The 18,316-nt window shown below is 41.4% G+C and overlaps 1 protein-coding gene across 3 annotated transcripts in view; it reads right to left on the bottom strand.

The window, feature by feature from the left end:
* The window catches only part of LOC105544576 (zinc finger protein 827), a 174,983-nt gene that overhangs the window by 5,839 nt on the left and 150,828 nt on the right, over positions 1–18,316 (bottom strand). For all 3 annotated transcript variants that reach the window (XM_011987130.1, XM_011987132.1, XM_011987131.1), the window contains 4 exons: positions 14,305–14,442; positions 10,356–10,527; positions 9,058–9,224; positions 24–215 (listed from right to left, as the gene is read on the bottom strand). In XM_011987130.1, coding sequence (XP_011842520.1) covers positions 24–215; positions 9,058–9,224; positions 10,356–10,527; positions 14,305–14,442 — 669 coding nt within the window. The remainder of the gene's footprint in view (positions 1–23; positions 216–9,057; positions 9,225–10,355; positions 10,528–14,304; positions 14,443–18,316) is intronic.

Here is an 18,316-nt window from a genome sequence, read left to right as displayed (position 1 = left end):
GCTCACACCCAGCTCCTCCTTACCTTTCTCTGGTTTTTCCTCACTGTTCAGTGAGGGCTGGCTCCCAGGCATGACAGAGATGACCAGCAGGTTGTTCCCACCCTTGTTTTTCTGGGAGCCATCTGAATCATCTTTGCTGTTGGCCGAATCACTCAGAGCTGAGAGGGAGGATGAAGAGGGGCTATTTGATTCGCTGGGGGTCTTCCTGTCTTCCCCTAAAAAATAAGCAAATAACCCAGTCTGTTACTGAGATGAAAATCCTCAGAATGATAGCAACTGAGGGTGACGAGTTGAGTCTCACGGATGCATCATCATTCTGGGAGCACAGACTCATGTCCCCAGCTCCCCCACCACTGAGGGATCCCAGGCCCTAAGGCACCTACCCACTTTGTGGTACTGGGGGCCAAAAGCAGGCATTCATTCATTTGAGAAGTGTTTATTAAGGTCTTACATGAATTAAAATAAAATGACAGTAATAGCTAAGATGTACTGAACATGTTACCGCTTTCCAGGAACTGTGTTATACTTTAAATTATCTCATTTTGTTTTTTCAAAAATCCTATGTGGCACAACGGTTACCCACCCCATTTTATGACGAGGGAAGGGAGTCACAGAAAGGTTCATCTGGCCTAGATCATATGGCTGGGAAGTGGTGGAGAAGAGGTTTGAGTTGGTCTGACTCCAGGGTCCATGCTCTTCATCAGTACACTGGACCCTCTCCCTCAAAGCCAGACACAAACGAGTCAGCAGGCCATTAAAATCTAGTGTCAGAAGACTTCTGCTTCTACTCAAGAGAGAGTGTCAGGGACTGGGTTTACCATTACTACTAACAACTGAAAAAAAGTCAGACAAAATATACCAAATGCTAGTTTTCATATCACTGGATGTTAGGCAATGAAGAAAAGTGGTCCCTGAGAGACAGGAAACAAAAGAGGTGAGCCACATGACTGATCAGTGTCCTGCCTTGAAACTCTCCAGGCTTCAGTGCAGAGAGGAGGAACCAGGTGGAACCTGACAGACGCCCTGAGTGGAGGAGACAGAGCTGACGGTCTGACCAGACTTTGCAAGACGGAGTATCAGAGGGGAAGGGCAGCACAAGAAACAACTCCAGAGACACAGAGAGGGTCCTCCTTGAGTATTCAGCAAAGTATGGATCAGAGCATGGGGATGAAGAAACTACCCATAGTTGGAGGGGGAAAAGCCACCTGAAAGGCTTAGAGAACAGTGCCCGGCACTCAGAGAGGGCTAGAAATAATGCCTGTTTCTACTAGTCAGATTGGAAAAACACGTAATTTACAGGGCATTAGGTGGAAAACTAAGAAAGGTCTCTTAGTAGTGGGTTAAACCTAGATAAATCACTGCCTAGTGATCTAGACCTGCCAAAGAATCATGAAAGCAAGACCCCAAAGGAATGAGGTTTCCAGGTAGCTAGCTGCATCTTAAAACAAAGGTCAAGAATATGTATAGGAATATAAAATATTAAGCACCCAACATGGTAAAAATCACAATGTCTGCATCCAAAGGTGATCAGATGTGTAAAAAGATAAACACAATTCAAATTGAGAATTATCAACCAATCAAAGGTGACCCAGAACAGACACAGTTGTTAGACTTTGCAGACAAGGACATTAAAACAGTGGTGACTGTATTTCATATGTTCAAGAAGTTAAGCAGAGACATGGACGATATTAAAAAGATCTAAATAAAATTTCTACTGATGAAAACTGCAGTGTCTGTTGCCAGCAGTAATCCCATTAGACATGGCAGAGGAAAAGATGAGTAAACCTGAAGATAATAGCTACAGAAACTATCTGAAAAGAAACAGAGAAAGGAACTCCCCCAAATGAAAAGAGCAACAGTGACCTGAGGGATGCCTTTGGGAAGCTTAAAATAAGTTTAATTGGAATCCCTGGTGGGGGGGGGGGGAGGGCAGAGATTTGAAATGGCCAAAAATTTTCCAAATTTGAGGAAAATCATAAACCCATAGCTCAATGAACCTCAAGAAGAAGCTCAATGAACCTCAAGCAAAAGAAACACGAAGAAACCTATACAAAGGAACATCATAAATTGCTCAAAATCAGTGCTAAAGAACAAAATCCTAAAAGTAGTCAGAGGAAGAAAGATATGTGCAAAGGAGCAAAAGCAAGGACGACAGTGGATTTCTCACTGGAAACTATGCAAATAAGAAGACTGTAAAGCAGCATCTCTAAAGTACTGAAAGATATACTGCCAACTTAAAATCTTATACCCAGTAAAAATATATTTCAAAAATGAAGGCAAGAAACAAAAGCTTACATTAAAACAAATGAAGGAATTAATTCATCACCAGCAGACCTGAATTACAAGAAATGTTCAAAGCCCAGGCAGAAGAAAATGAAATCAGATATAAAACTGATCTACACAAAAGAATGAGGAGGCTGGAAATAATAAACACATGGATAAATTCATAATTTTTTAATTATTGAAATATCTTTAAAAGATACAAGTAACATTGTTTAAACAAAAGTAAGTGTTTTATAGGGTTTATAAAACATTTTTTAAGTAAACATATGACAATAGCATAAAGGCTAGGAGGAGAGAAATGGAAGTCTACTAGTATGAGCTTCTTCTACAACATATGAAGTGGTTTAATCAATTAACTGAAGTTCTACTGTGATAAATTAAGATGTACTTTTTTTTGGAGACAGGGTCTCACTCTGTTGCCCAAGGAACGTACAGTAAAGTGATCTCAGCTCACTGCAACCTCCACCTTCTGGGTTCAAGCAATTCTCCTGCCTCAGCCTCCCAAGTAGCTGGGATTTCAGGCATGCGCCATCATGCCTGGCTAGTTTTTGTATTTTCAGAAGAGACAGGGTTTCACCATGTTGGCCAGGCTGGTCTTGAACTCCTGACCTCAAGTGATCTGCCCACTCTGGCCTCCCAGAGTACTGGGATTACAAGCATGAGCCACCGCACCTGGCCTAAAGATGTACATTATAAACCCCAAGTAACTGGAGAGCTAGACTTTGTTCCTGGTTCAAGAGACTTGAGAATATTAAGATGTCAGTTATCCACAAAATGATTTATAGATTCAATGTGACCCCATAATTGTAGGTTAAGGGAGAAAACATAGGGAGACTATTCTTCAGTTCCCTTTAAATCAGTTAATTAAGCAATCTAGTGACTGTAAATGTTAGAACCTAACTTCCTTTATTAGGAGATTAAAAAATAAGTCCAGCCTGGCCAACATGGTAAAACCCCATCTCTACTCAAAATTCAAAAAATTAGCCAAGTGTGGTGGCATGTGCCTGTAATCCCAGCTACTTGGGAGGCTGAGGCAGGAGAATCACTTGAACCCGTGCAGGCAGAGGTTATGGTGAGTGGAGATGGCACCATTGTACTCCAGCCTGGGCGACAGAGCAAAACTCTGTCTCAAAAAAAAAATATATATATATATATACATACACACACACACACACCATGTGTATATACACACACACACACACACACATATACACACACACACACTTCTAGAGTGTAAAATTATTGGTGTTGTGTTTACTTTTATTCCATTTTCCAAATTTTCTAGAGTGACCACATTTTTTAAAGTTTTTAAAAAGAGAAAGGAAGAAATATGTATCCACTTACAATGTTTTCAAATCCTGTTCCTGTCAGAACTGCACTTAGGGTCCAGGGCAGATAACTCTTACTTCGGTTCACAATTTTAAAAATCTTGCTTCTATTAGAACTGCAAGTGTGTGACCTCAGTCACTGATCATGAGGAACAATGGCGTATGACTTTAGACTACAGACTCCTCTCTTGGTACAAGAAAGCTGTGTGAAAACTAGTACCATTATTGACAGTTGCTTATCTTATATATTTAGCCAGCTTAGTTACATTTTCTAGATAGAACATTTTCAGTGGAGACCCTGAAGCCCTGATATTGCAACTCCATCTTCTAATATTGGCCTGTTGCAAGTGATTCTTTTAAATTCGTTTTTAGAATTAAAACATATTAATTTCAACTACCATCTCTAAACATAGATTCAAGTACCCTTAGGCTTAAGGCACAGGCAGAAATACCTAAATTAATAAATTTATAAAGATACAATGTGCTGTGCCAGCCGCTCTGTGATGCAGCCCAGCCTGCTCAATGTGTAATCTCTAGCCCAAACAGCCTCCCCTGTTTCTGTCCTCATCTTGTTTTGCTATGTCTGTGGGAAGAGTCATGGTGCCCTTGCCAGCCAAGTCCAAGGCTAACTGTGACCCAAGTGATCATTTACCTTCTTCAGCATCACAAAGATCTTGGTGAAGGACACCTGTGCACAGGTGATGCAACTTCACACACTAGGACAACTAGCTGAAGAGAACTTAAAACACAAAACGAAACCCCTAAATACTACACAATTTAAAACATCACAAATTAGGAAATTGAAACCATAAAAAAAATTACCAATCATCTTGCTGCCTCAATACAGGCACTGTTACATTTTAGAGTACTTCTTTTCATTCTTAAAAAAGTAAGCACTTCTACTTTTAAGTTGTTTCCATTAAGGTTAAGAATAAAGACTCTAGATCCAGGCTGGGTGCAGTGGCTCATGCCTGTAATCCTAGCACTTTGGGAGGCTGAGGCGGGTGAATTGCCTGAGGCCAGGAGTTTGAGACCAACCTGGCCAAATGGCAAAACCCCATCTCTATTAAAAATACCAAAAAACAAGCTGGGTGTGGTGGCCCCTGCTTGTGATCCCAGCTACTCAGGATGCTGAGACACGAAAATTGCTTGAACGTGAGAGGTGGAGGTTGAAGTGAGCCAAGGTCACGCCACTTTACTCCAGCCTCAGCAACAGAGTGAGACCCTATCTCAAAATAAATAAATAAATAATAAAAATAAAAAATAGATCAAAAAATAGATCAGAATACATGAGTGTGAATCTCACCTCTACCACTTAGTAGCTGTATTATTTTGAACAAGATACTTAACTTTGTGCCTCAATTATCTCATCTATAAAATGGGGATGATATCAGCACTTGCCTCATATGGTTGTCGTGATAATTAAATAGGTTTTTATATGTAAATCACTAAGAACAATGTCTGGGATCATGGTAAGCATTATAGAAAATATTATTATTCTATTATAAAACATACATAATAAAATGTAATAATAATGATAACTAATACTTTGTATTTTCTCATGCTATTTTAGATATTTGTACATAGTTGGCTCTCAAAAAATTCATGAAAATATTTGCATTGTTTTAAATGATTGTATTATATCCGTGGAGGGGATTAGTCTACTTAAATAGTTTCTTAAAATTAAACTTAAAGTTAAAATTAATATTTCACTGATTGAATATTTTCCCATGAATAAATTCCCAGAGATGGGATTACTGGGTCACAGGGCATTACATTTTAAGCCTCTTGGTATATACAGCTTAATTAGCTTCCAAGGAGTTTTACCACTCTGCAGGGCAACAGCAATGTGAGTACCAGCATCATCCCAGCAACAGTGAGTATTAATACCAAATGTTCTCCTAACTTAACAGGTGGAATATAAGCCTCGAGTTTTAGTTGGACTGCCAGTGAGGTTGTATGTGTTTCCTTATGTAAGTGGTTAGCTTTTATTCCCTTCATTGTGAATTGACTGCTCATGTCCTCATATCCTCTGCTAATTCTTCAATTAGAGGCCTAAAGATTTTCTTAACAGTTTATAGGAATATTCCATGTGGTAAATATATTAACCTTTTGTCATTTTTGTAAACACATTTTTTCAGACCCAGGTTTTGGTTTTGCTTCTCTTTTTCTGTTATTTTTTGCAAACTGAAGAAATTTTTATGTGTCAAATCTCTTGATTGTTTTCATTTGTGCTTTATTTTATCACTTAAGCTTTTACAAATCCTTCTCGCTCTGTAAGCTTGATAAATATTCTATTTTCTTCAGGCTTTTCTAGGGCTGACTTGTTAATAGGGATTCTGTAAGTTATCTGGAATTTATTTTGGTGCCAATGTGAGGTGAGGTATTGATGGCTGTATTTTCCAAATAGCCATTCAGATTCCTCAATGCCATTTATTGCAACATTTAGAAATTGCAGCAAAATTTGCATTGAAGAAGTCACAAGCACCAGACGGGATATTTTCCCCTTGTTGATATTCTCTGCAGGGACAAGATACCAGAAGGTGGGAGAAAGGTGAGGAGGGGTCACTATACGGAAACGCCTAATGAGAGGACAGTTCCTCAGGTACCCCCTTAACATCCCACTCACAGGCATGCCTGGAGTAGCAGAAACCCATAAGAAAATGTGAGAAAGCATGGGTTCTGTAGGAAACTAAACAAAATGTGTGCTGTTGATTAGAGCTCATCCTGGAGATCACAACTTCACTTAGGTAACAAGATAGCGTGGCAGATTTCCTAAGGTACTGAAATAATAGGTGACTTTTCCTAAGACAGGAAAATCAAATTAGAGAACAAGGCTCATAGAATTAGAGAATCTTAGGCCTAAGGGCATCTCCTGCACATCTGAAAATACAGGGAACAGATGGAGGCCCAGATAAGTTAACTGAGGTCCTACATTCACAGTACTACTGATGGTACTATAGGGTCTAGGACCTGGATCTAGAATTCAGTGTGTGCTTTCCTCCATGCCAAGTAACTGCCACATAGATTACAGAAATAAGTCACTAGGACTCTAAGGTTCAAGCAACGGCCGCGTCTGAGTAGTTTTCTTACTTAGCACGCACAAAGGTGCATAGATGAGCTTGCACACAAATATATTCATTCACTGAAGGAACACTGATTCCCCACTTGTACTGTAGGGCCTGTTCCAGGTGCTGAGATACAGCAGTGAGTTAGACAAGCTCCCTGTTCTCGGGAATACATACTGCTATATATGTCATATAACAAAAAATTGCTTTTTATGTCATATAGCATATATATTGCTTCATATCATAACTTTGCAATAATCCAACTTACTAATTTACAAATTTAGATTGATCTATTTTGGGTGAAACTCAAACACCTCAAAACTATACTAAAAATAGGAAACCCTTGCTGTGAGACCATTAGCTTATAACAGGGGTCAGCAAACTACAGTCCTTGAGCTCAAATGAGCCTCCTGTTTTTAGAAATAAAGTTTTATTGGAACATGACCACGGCCACTCATTTGCATATTCTCTAGGACTACTTTCAAGTTTCAACAGCCGAGTTGAGTACTAGTGACAGAAACTGTATGACCTGAAAGCCTAAAATATTTACTATTTGCCCCTTTGAAAAAAGCTTGCAGGGCCCTGGTTTATAAACTAGGTTTTAACCTTATTCTTAGAGCAGCAGCAGCATTAAAGGCTCCTACTGAATTAAAAAAGAAACTTCTTTAATGCATTTCACTCTTGGGTGACTGTACTAACAAACAAGATATTCTTTCCTGCTAGACAATGAGCCCTGAGCCCTGCTACATCAGAGAGAACACGATCTTTACTTCATTCCCTGTGGTAATTACGAGGTATGTGTTTGCACTGGTTAGTTGTGAAGTTTCCACTCATGACAATTAAGCGATGACAAGTCCAGCTTCTTCCTAGTCATTTGGTTTCTATGGTTTCCATATGGTGGTATGGGCGTGGAGGGGGCTTTGGAGTAGGATGGGAGGGAGGAAGGTTTTCAGCTGGGTTCAGGTATACTTTGGGGTAAAGAGGGTTAGAATGAAGGTTAACAGAAAGGAGAAAAAAAAAAGACTATCTGAAAAGCCAGTGGTAATGGAAAAGAGTTTGGCCTTTTCCTCCATCAGCCACTCCAGAAATGCTGAATTTAATTTGTCTTCAACATGGGTTTCCCAGCTCACCTGCTGCCCACAGGCTAATGTGGTTACAGTCAGACAACTGACTGTAAAAATGGCACCTTCTCACTCAGCATAACAGCTCTCTGCAGACCTCCAAGTCATAGCTGCTCAATTTACTGACAAAAACAAGCTTTTATTACTGTTGGCACCACTGAGCCAAAGTGGCCAGAGAAGCATAGAGAGATCCTTCTCTGCCGTGTACATCGTCAGCACAACTGTCAGGGAAATTCCCCTTCCCGAATCCTTCAAGCGCTGATGAAGTGAGGGGCTGATCCAACACCCAGGACTGGCAATCAGCAACATCAGCTCTTAATTTGTAAGCCCCGCAAATGCAGAGGGAGCTCCTCCTCATTCTCACTTAATGACTCCTTGCTGGTATCATTTGTAACCATCACTTGTGAGCGTATAATTGCATGGTGAAGTCAGAATGTTAACATCAATAAATGGAAGAAGTTAAGCAGAATGGCAAGAAGCTTAAATAACAGGCGAGCACTGGTGAAGCCTTGGCCATGGCCTAGACAGTGATGGGTTTGTTTCAGGAGAATCTGGTTTTCTTTGGCCGTGAACACACATGCCATGCGTCATTAAGGAGAGCGTCAGGGCTGCAGTTTCACTGGAGAGGAACGGAGCCTACGGAAGTAGGTGTGCAGTGCCCTGGCACGGGAAAACAGAAAGGTTCAAAGCTCTGCCAAGTGTTTCTCGGGGCTGTCAGAACAGCAATGATACAGAGAGCAAGCTCTGGAATGAAAACTGTTCTGGGCTGAGTTTCAGTAGTCACTGAAACTAGTGACTGCAGCAACCCCTAGTTGCTGACCTTGGATGGAATACCCCACCTCCGTTAAGCCTGTTTCTTCACCTGTACTGTACAGTGTGATAACAGTAGTATTCGCTTAGAGGGTTGCTAGGGGCTTAAATGAGAGCCAGTGTGCAAAGGCGTAAGACTGGGGCATTGAAAGACTATCACATATGGTGATGAAGAAGAGGATCAGGATGAGCAACAAGCAAAGAGCTCAGCACCTCTCAACCACATCTGAACTTGGGAGTCTTTCAGAGCAGTGAGGCACAAGGCGTGCCAGGAAACAGTATTATGACTACAGGGCAATGTGGCTCTCATGCCTTGGGAAAGTCCTTCCTTCCATGGAAGGAAAGGGCAATGTCTCAGGGTGGTGGGGATGCTTCGGCCAGGTGGCAGGTGCTCTGGGGTGCAGGGGATGGAGGAGGAGTGTGAGAAGGACAGACAGGAATGGTCACCTGTGTGCTTGGTGCCAATGTGAGTCTTTATCTCTGCTTCCTCCATGGTGACGAAGTCGCAAGCAGTGCAGCAGATTGAAAACATCCACTGCTCCTTGTCCACGTGGAGTGACATGTGGCTGACAAACTGGACATTGAGCTCTGTCTCAAATCCACACACGTGACAACTACATGAAAGGGTAAAAGAAAAGAGGGGGAGAGAAAAGGGTGACACATACTTCTAAATGTGGGCTGTCCATTTATACACAGTACACTCAAGAAAACTGGAATTTGAAACACATTTGTCTTTCCACCAAAAGGTTTTGCATTAGAAAATTCTTCTGCTTTCTGGGATGCCTCTAAAGTAATCACTGTGCCAAAGAGACTAAGGCCCAGCATCATGTAACAATCACATATGTGTTATAACGATGCTAAATAATCATAAAGTTAATTTAAAACCATGGATTCCAGATGCTGCACATCACCTAACTGATTTCCTTTGGGCAAAGAGATGCGGGGTAGCGTTGCCAAGGTATTTAGTGGTGCTGGTACACTGATAAACTCGGAGAGCACCTCACAGCCCAGGAGCCTCTCTCTGGCTCTGGAAACCTTCCCTAGTAGCAATGAAAGCACATACAGTTTGTTGTATGGCACTCCAAGCAAGAGGCTACTCTATCTGGGACAACTCCTGATAGAAGCCACCCATCCCTAGAGACATTCCTGCAAAAGGAAGTTTCCACCAATCAGTATGGCATATCTCTAGGGCAAGATCTGATAGACAGCCAGAAACTTGGGGGTTTTATGACAATCAAACCAATATTGATTCATGATTGAATACAGAAACGAAACATAAAATCCAGGTACTAAAGGGTGATACAGCCAAGGGGAAATATGTAATGCCTCTGGGCTATTTCTCTGGGGTTCTCAGATTTACATGTCCTCAGCTTTTTTTTTTTCTTTTTTTTTTTTTAAACAATTCTTAGGGAGCAGCAACACACTCAGTTACAAAGGTTGGAGCTTCTGAGCGGAACAGACCTAAAAATTCATCGTCCCCAGAGCCCAGTCACTGTCTGGAGCTCCACCCCAGAGAGCCACCTCTAAGACCATTTCTCTTTCAATTAATACTACCAGGGGCACCCAAGCCAAGAGAGGAGTCTGTGCAACTGCAGGGCTCAATCTAAGCAACGAAATTACTCAAATGAAGGCCAGGCTATGACTGAGAAAAGGAGCCTCGTGATGTATGCCCACAGCAGACACGTAGGAAACGTTGAAGCCAAGAGTCTGAGAAAGGCAGACTAGCATGTTCATCTGCAACTCACCTGTAATAATAAGGATGTTTCTTCCCGTCACTGCCTTCAGAGGTGACGGCGCTGACAATGTCCTCGGTGTCTGTACTCACCAGCTTCACGGAATGGACAGTCAAGTGCTGGTTCAGATTTGCACGGCACTTAGCAGCATAGGGGCACAAGTGGCATTTGTATTTTCTTTCCTCTGGGGGAGAAGGAACAGGAAAAAGCCCAAATTGTTTTCAAAAAGGAAGTCCCAACACCTTGTAAGAATCACTTAAAGGTATAAAGGAAAGAATGGTTCAAGTCACATCTCAGATGGCAACAATGGTAATGCCTTGGAATTGTAAGTATCTAAAAGTTTTTGCCCAGCAGGTCACTCCTGTATTAGTACTTTTAAATATCTCCGGCTGGGCACTGTGGCTCACACCTGTAATTCTAGCACTTTGGGAGGCGGAGGCAGAAAGATCCCTTAACGACAGGAGCTCGAGACCAGCCTGGGCATCACAGCGAGACTCCGTCTCTACAAAATTTCTTTAAAAAATTAGCCAGGCATGGTGGCACATGCCTGTAGTCCCAGCTACTTCGGAGGAGGAGGTGGGAGGATTGCTTGAGCCCAGGAGGTCAAGGTTACAGTGAACCATGATCACATCACTGCACTCCTGCCTGGGTGACAGAGGTAAATCTTGTCTCAAACAAAACAAAACAAAACAAAACAAAAAAAGAAAAAAAAGTCCCAGGGCAACTAGAATAGATAACCTGCCCTTTTTTTTTTTTTTTTTTCCTGGACACCCACAGCCCCTTTTCCTGATAAGGTAAGCCCCATACAGGCCAAAATAATATTTTGTGCGTGAACAAGTGTGTGTGTGTGTGTGTGTGCACCCCATGTTTCAGTAGTGGGCGGGTGCTGAGCAGGGGAGGGGGAATGAAACACAGCATTTGCAGGACTGCAGTGTAAAAGAGGCCTCATCATTTTCCCTAAGCTCCTGGCTTGGGTCAGCCAAGAAATTAAAAAAAAAAAAACTAATGAAATTAAGGGGAAAAAATGCTGTGTGAAATAATTTAATTGGAAATTTCATTTTACATAAATAAAATAAAGAATTTCAATTAATTTCTTAATGGAAACCCTCTCATAAAACTGACAAATGTTTCAGTATCATTTCCAGAGTGGCATTCTGAATTCGTTTGATTAATCAAGCAAATTAAAGTAAAAGGAGCAGGCTTTGCTTTCATCATACAGATAAAGGTAATAGCAGAAGATGAAGGAAAGAACAACTCCAGTGTTCTATCCTTGATGCTTACTTGGTATTACTGAGCCCGGCTTAAAGAAAATACCTGTCTTCTTTAGTTCACGGAGAAGAACATGGAAAAAAAGTTATTCTCTACAAAATATGAGACCATTATTATTATAGGTGGTCCCCAACATCTTGAAGGGCTGGCATCTGGGCTCCGCAGGGTCAGGGGAGGAGCCCTACCATCCAGATAAAATGTGTCCTTTCTTTAGAAGTTTTGCGTTTGTATGCATAAGTGAGGTTGGTAAGTTTTGTTATTAAGGTTATGCATCCTCCATAAAGTGAAACTGTGGAGCTTTTTAAATCTTTTTCTATCATTTGGAAAGGTTTAACAATGTCGGAATTTCCTCTTCTCAAAAGGTTAGAAGGAACTCACCAGGGAAAACTTCTGGACCTGATGCCTTTATTAATGATATGTCCTTCATAATTTTTCCAAATTTCCCTTTGGGAACTGATTGATTCAAGTCTCCCCCTCCCCCCACTTTGGGTCAATTTTAGTCATTCTGTTTAAATGATCTATGTTATCTAAGTGTTCAGCTTTTTTTCTTAGAGCTTCATTATTCTCCAGTAATTCTTTAACATCTTCCACACTGATGATTAGGCTTCCTTTTTCATTCCTAATTTTGAGTATTTTTGCTTCATTTTCTTAATCAGGCTTAAAAGGATTTATCTATTTTATGGCCAGCTTCTTTCTAGACTTTGTTGTTTCATCAATTCCTTAAGATGACTGTTAAGTTCCTCTATTTTTGTCTTTCTCTAATTAAAATGTTTACGTCTATAAATTTCCTCTGACTAGAGCTCTTGCTGTTTGCTCCAGGTTTACGTATGAAGTGTTCTCTGTTTCATTCCTTTTAGATGTCTGTTATTTGAATTTTTATTTTCTCCCTTTTTCTTTGGTCCAATTAGGCAGGACGTTTTATTGACCCTTACTTATTTAAAATTTCATCTAAGTATGCTCAGAGACTGTGACCTTATAAAACTCCACTTTTTTGAACATGTTAAAGTATTCTTTGTGGCTAAGTATATAACTAAATTTTGTCTTTAGTGGAATTTAAGATTAAAAATATTAAAAATATAAAGAGAAAAGACACCAGTCTGGGCAGCATGGTGAAACCCCGTTTCTACAAAAAGCTTTTTGGTTTTTTTTGAGACTGAGTTTCACTCTTGTCACTCAGGTTGGAGTGCAGTGGTGCGATCTTGGCTCACTGCGGCTTCCGCCTCCCGGGTTCAAGCGATTCTCCTGCCTCAGCCTCCTGAGTAGCTGGGATTACAAGCGCACGCCACCACACCCAGCTAATTTTTGTATTTTTAGTAGAGATGGGGTTTCACCACTTTGGCCAGGCTGGTCTCAAACTCCTGACCTCAGGTGATCCACCCGCCTTGGCCTCCTAAAGTGTTGGGATTATAGGTGTGAGCCACCGTGCCTGACAACAAAAACCTTTTTTTAAAAAATTAGCCAGGCATAGTGGCAGCGTACACCTGTAGTCCCAGCTACTCAGAAAGCTGAGAAGGAAGGATCGCTTGAACCCGGGAGGCAGAGGTTGCAGTGAGCTGGGATGGAGCCACTGCCCTCCAGCCTGGGTGTCAGAGCAAGACCCTGTCTGGGGAGGAAAAAAAAGACAAAATTAATCTTGTCCTATTAATACTTCCTGTCTTGCTTTTTAAATTTTGTGTGATGTATGAAACCTTTATTTTGAACTTTTCTTTATCATTTTGTTTTTGTGTTCCCTGTAAAGAAGATACATCTGGATTACTTAAAAACCTGATTTCAATGTAAAAATGGAAATGTTTGATTTTATTATTTCCTTTTTTTTTTTTTTTTTTTGAGACGGAGTCTCGCTCTGTCACCCAGGCTGGAGTGCAGTGGCCGGATCTCAGCTCACTGCAAGCTCCGCCTCCCGGGTTCACGCCATTCTCCTGCCTCAGCCTCCCGAGTAGCTGGGACTACAGGCGCCTGCCACCTCGCCCGGCTAAGTTTTTGTATTTTTAGTAGAGACGGGGTTTCACTGTGTTAGCCAGGATGGTCTCGATCTCCTGACCTCGTGATCCGCCCGTCTCGGCCTCCCAAAGTGCTGGGATTACAGGCTTGAGCCACCGCGCCCGGCCGATTTTATTATTTCCATCTTGCTTTATGTTTACTACTGATTTTACCTTATGTCTTTTTGTCTTCAATTATTTTTGCTGTGTGGACTAAGTTACTATTTATTCCTCCTTGTTAACTTGGTTGCCTTCCCTTTCCCATCTCTCAGAACCAACCATATTTCTCCACAATTACATGTAAATAAAGGCAGAAGCTGTTTCTCCACCAAGGTGCCTTTTCCCCAGCTGCTCTGACCCATCACAATAAGATAAAACCAGTAAGATGGAGTGTGTCCCCCTGTCCTGCACTCTCAGGATGAGCTCAATACATTTTTTTTTCACAGAATTTAGGAATTTTACCAGAATAAACCTAAATTGTGTATATTTTCTCATCAGTCCTACTTGGAACTCAATGAACCCTTTCAATACAAATAAAAAAGCCTTTCCAAGGTCTTCTTTAAACATGCCAGGCAAAACGGCTTGAAAATGTCAGGATAAACACATTCCCAGCGCTTCCTGTAACGCCTCTCTTAGAGAAACTCAGCTTCTGGAGAGTAAAGAAGTTGGTGATGGAGCATGGAGGGCTGACAGCCCAGGCCCCACTCACTCACCTGTGTGCAGCGACAGGTGTCGGGACAAGGTCTGCTGTCGGCCAAACACTTTCCCACACACGTCACAGGGAAAAAGTTGGTCATTGAATTTCCAGGATGGTAATCCATTCCCTGCCTCTAGGACTATCTTTTCTGTTTCTGGGTCAAAAGAACAAAGCATCATGAGAAATAAGGCAACAAGAATACATTTTCTGTTAGTCAACATTCAGAATTTTAGCAGAGCCTTCCCTCTGAAGAACGTGGCTAGTAACTGCAAATGAGTCTCCGGAACTGGTTTTCATGCTCATTTCCTGTCTCTAAGAAGGCCATTCTTGAAAGCTGTGGTGGCAAGTGGATTCCGACACCCGTCAAATCTTCAGTATTTTCTGTCTTTCATCACTGAAGACCAGCCAACTAACCCTCTAGTCAGTTGACAGCACTGTGCCCAGTATACAGCAGATACTCAATAAATACTTGTTGAATGAGTTGCCTGACTTGCATGTTAAAATTCCAGAAACATAGGCTCTTGCCACAAGACAGTAAATAAAGGATTGTAGGCTGGGCTTGGTCACTCACACTTGTAATCCCAGCATTTTGGGAGGCTGAGGCGAGTAGATCACTTGAGCTGCAAAGTTCAAGACCAGCCTGGCCAACATGGTGAAACCTTGTTTCTACTAAAAATACAAAGATTAGCTGGGCATCATGGCGGGTGCCTGTAATCCCAGCTACTTCAGAGGCTGAGGCATGAGAATCGCTTGAACCTGGGAGGCGGAGGTTGCAGCGAGCTGAGATCACACCACTGCACTCCAGCCTGGGTGACAGAGTGAGACGCTGTCTCAAAAAAAAAAAAAAAAAAAAATTGTAAGTCTCAGATTCTGATGTGAAAACAAATGGTGCTATCCCTTGAAAGGAAATATACTTTCCTTCTCTTTAAGAAGAAAGCTTTGCTCTTCATTCCAGTTTGAGCAAAATCCTTAATGAGGAATTTGTGCTAAGTAGACTCAGTGATGACTACCGCACACTGTGCCACAGAAAATTCCCTAATGCAAGAATGAACCAGAATTTCCCCAAAGGTCTCACATTTGGGAAAACAGTGAGTGCCACAAGTTGTCCACCCATAATTCATAGCCATGAACGAAACAAATGGACTTTAATACATTCTCTAATCATCTTAAAGAGTTTTTATTTTCTCATTCTTATCCCTAGGATTACCTTTAATCCTAATTCATGTTTCTTCTTGTGGAACTGTACCAGATTATATAAACATTCCTTCTATGATAATGTCATAAAATAGGTGACAGAGAACACCAGGAAGAGGGAAGGAGACACTTCTAAAAGGACACTTGAATGGGCCACTGATAGGCCTTTCACCTCACTTTGAAGACGAAGACAAATGATACATTAAGTTAATATCTTGTCTTTTACCTCAGTAAATCATTGCAAATCTCCTTAAAGCACAGTGCTGCATTTAGAACTGGACACCATGTGGTGATAATTGAATGGTGGTAAGAACTTCTCACAATCTAAGCAGATGAAAATGCTCACAACACGAGTCAGAGATAACATCAGAAGAAAGAACTTTATTTCACACAATTTGGTTAAAACTGCTTCCCAATACAGGCTTCCACCTGTATGTGGATAAATCAATGGGATCAATTTTCATTTGAATGATTTTCCAGATAGGGTAATCTAAGGGAAGAAGAAACAAATATGAATGTATGTCTGGAAAGGGGAGGAGGGGAAATGATGGTGAAACTGCAATAATGTTCGCTGTGAGGCACCTGCCAGCAATCCCAACACTGATAAAGCACATGAATTGATTTATCTGTGTTTGTTAAAACGTAGCACTTGGGGCCTTAGGGAGAAGAGTTGCTCTTATTAAAGTAGAAATGTGTGACTAAAAACCTCTCAAGGGGAAGAGAATTAAAAAAAGGAAGTTGAACTTCTGAGAACAAGAACTACTCTTAGATGGCTGTCCTTGAGTCCAAGCAGTGGGCATTTCAGCTGTGCAGTGAATTTCAGTATATCAGTAGCTCCTTTTCAGTGTATAATAAAAACAGTGCTTCCAAGAACGATAATGGTAATAATTATAAGGAGAGGTCAAGAGGGTGCAGGGTCTCTTAATACATTCATAACAAGAATGAATGAATTGGGTCAAATACCAAACAAGTAGATGCAATTAAAAATAGATAAGCATCTTAATAAATCCTTCAAGTATCAGTCATGTACTCAAGAAGTTGAAGCATCATGAACTGTCTGATTCCTTCCACTGGTCTTAGAAAATGATGAAAGCACAAATCTCATCATGTCTTGTTCTGTATGCCAATGGCTCCTCAAGGCCAAACTTCTGGCTTCTGAGTCCTTCATGGCCTGGCTCTGGCCACCTCCCACCACCCAAATGCTTGGCAAAGTAGACTGCTTGACTTTTCAGGAACAAACAATTCCCTTTTAAGTGTCATTGCTTTTGAAACAACTGTTCCTCCACCAACAGCTACTCCCCACAACTACTTCTGTACAATAAACTCAGACTCAATTTGAAGCCCCATCTCAGATTTCATCTCCTTGGTGAAGCCCTGCCCAGTTCCCAAGGAAGATTTAGTCATTTCCCCTGCTCTGTCCCAGGGCACTTTTATGAATATTTCCATTGTACCACTTTACCTGTTATATCACTTGTTTACATATCTTCTATAAGCCATATATATATATATATATATGCATATAAAACACCCAGTATAGTCCAACGTGAAGCAGTGCCCAGTCAACACGTCCCCTGGCCTCCCTCCCCTGGGGGAAGGGTTCTGCATTATTTATTTGTGTATCCTCAGCATTAGCACAATCTCTGCTACATAAGAGGTGCTTAGTATGTATTTGTTGAGTAAATGAATGACTGAATAAAAGGGTCCAAGTGAGGCAGAGAATAGACATTATTCTTATTTTATAGAGCAAAAGACTAATAATTTAGTAGCATTCATTAAGGCCCATGGCCAATTCAGAATGAAAAATCAGGCTACCTGCCTTTTGAATTACTGTTTTAACTCAATTCACTAACTGCTTTCATGATTCTATTAGTGGAAATGTTTGCAGTCCTGAGCCATACCTCCAAAGGCTCTAAATTCTTACCTCTTCCCAATAGCATCAAGCCACAAGATGATTCCCTTTATGATGAACTCTGGCAGTTGCTCTTTGTCAGTTAACCCAACAGTCATTGTAAACTTTCCTTATCCCCTGACTTCTCCAGCCATGGAAGCAGCTGGGGTAGCCATGTGCCAAAGTTCTGAGAAGGCTTTTGTGTTTCCGTTAAAATGAAGGATATGACTAGTATTGCCCCCTTCTCTTTTCCAGCCTTGATCACAGAAGAAATGGTTAGGAGTCTGGCAGCCATTTTGTGAATATGAGGCATGAAGACAAAAGCCAACTGCCAAAGATGGAGAAAGGGAAAGATGGGAAAAGTATAGGTCCTTGATATGGTTTGGTTCTGTGTCCCTGCCCAAATCTCATGTCAAATTGTAATTCCCAGTATTGGAGGTGGGGCTTGGTGGGAGGTGACTGGGTCATGAGGGGTGGAGTTCTCATGAATGGTTTAGCATGGTCTCTCTGGTGCTGTTCTCATGATAGTGAGTGAGTTCTCACAAGATCTGGTTGTTTAAAAGTGTGCAGCACCTTCCCCTTCTCTATTCCTACTGCTCTGGCCATGTAACATGTGCCTGCTTCCCCTTCACCTTCCACTATGACCGGAAGCTTCCTGAGGCCTCCCCAGAAGCCAAGCAGATGCCAGCATCATGCTTCCTGTACAGCCTATGGAACTGTGAGCCAATTCAACCCCTTTCTTTATAAATTACCCAGTCTCAGGTATTTCTTGATAGCACTGCAGGAACTGACTAATACAGTCCTCTGTGACATTTCTCAGTAGCTGAATGAACACCAGCAAACACCCACTTCTGGACTTCTTGTTTCGTGAGGGAAATAAGTCCCTGTTTGTTTCAGCCACCGTTGGTTGGGTTTTCTGTTACTTGTAACATTCTTAACTGAAGGC

Source organism: Mandrillus leucophaeus, unplaced genomic scaffold (genome assembly GCF_000951045.1).
Source record: "Mandrillus leucophaeus isolate KB7577 unplaced genomic scaffold, Mleu.le_1.0 Scaffold301, whole genome shotgun sequence".
Lineage (NCBI taxonomy): Eukaryota > Metazoa > Chordata > Mammalia > Primates > Cercopithecidae > Mandrillus > Mandrillus leucophaeus.
This window is presented reverse-complemented; position numbering and strand designations above follow the sequence as displayed.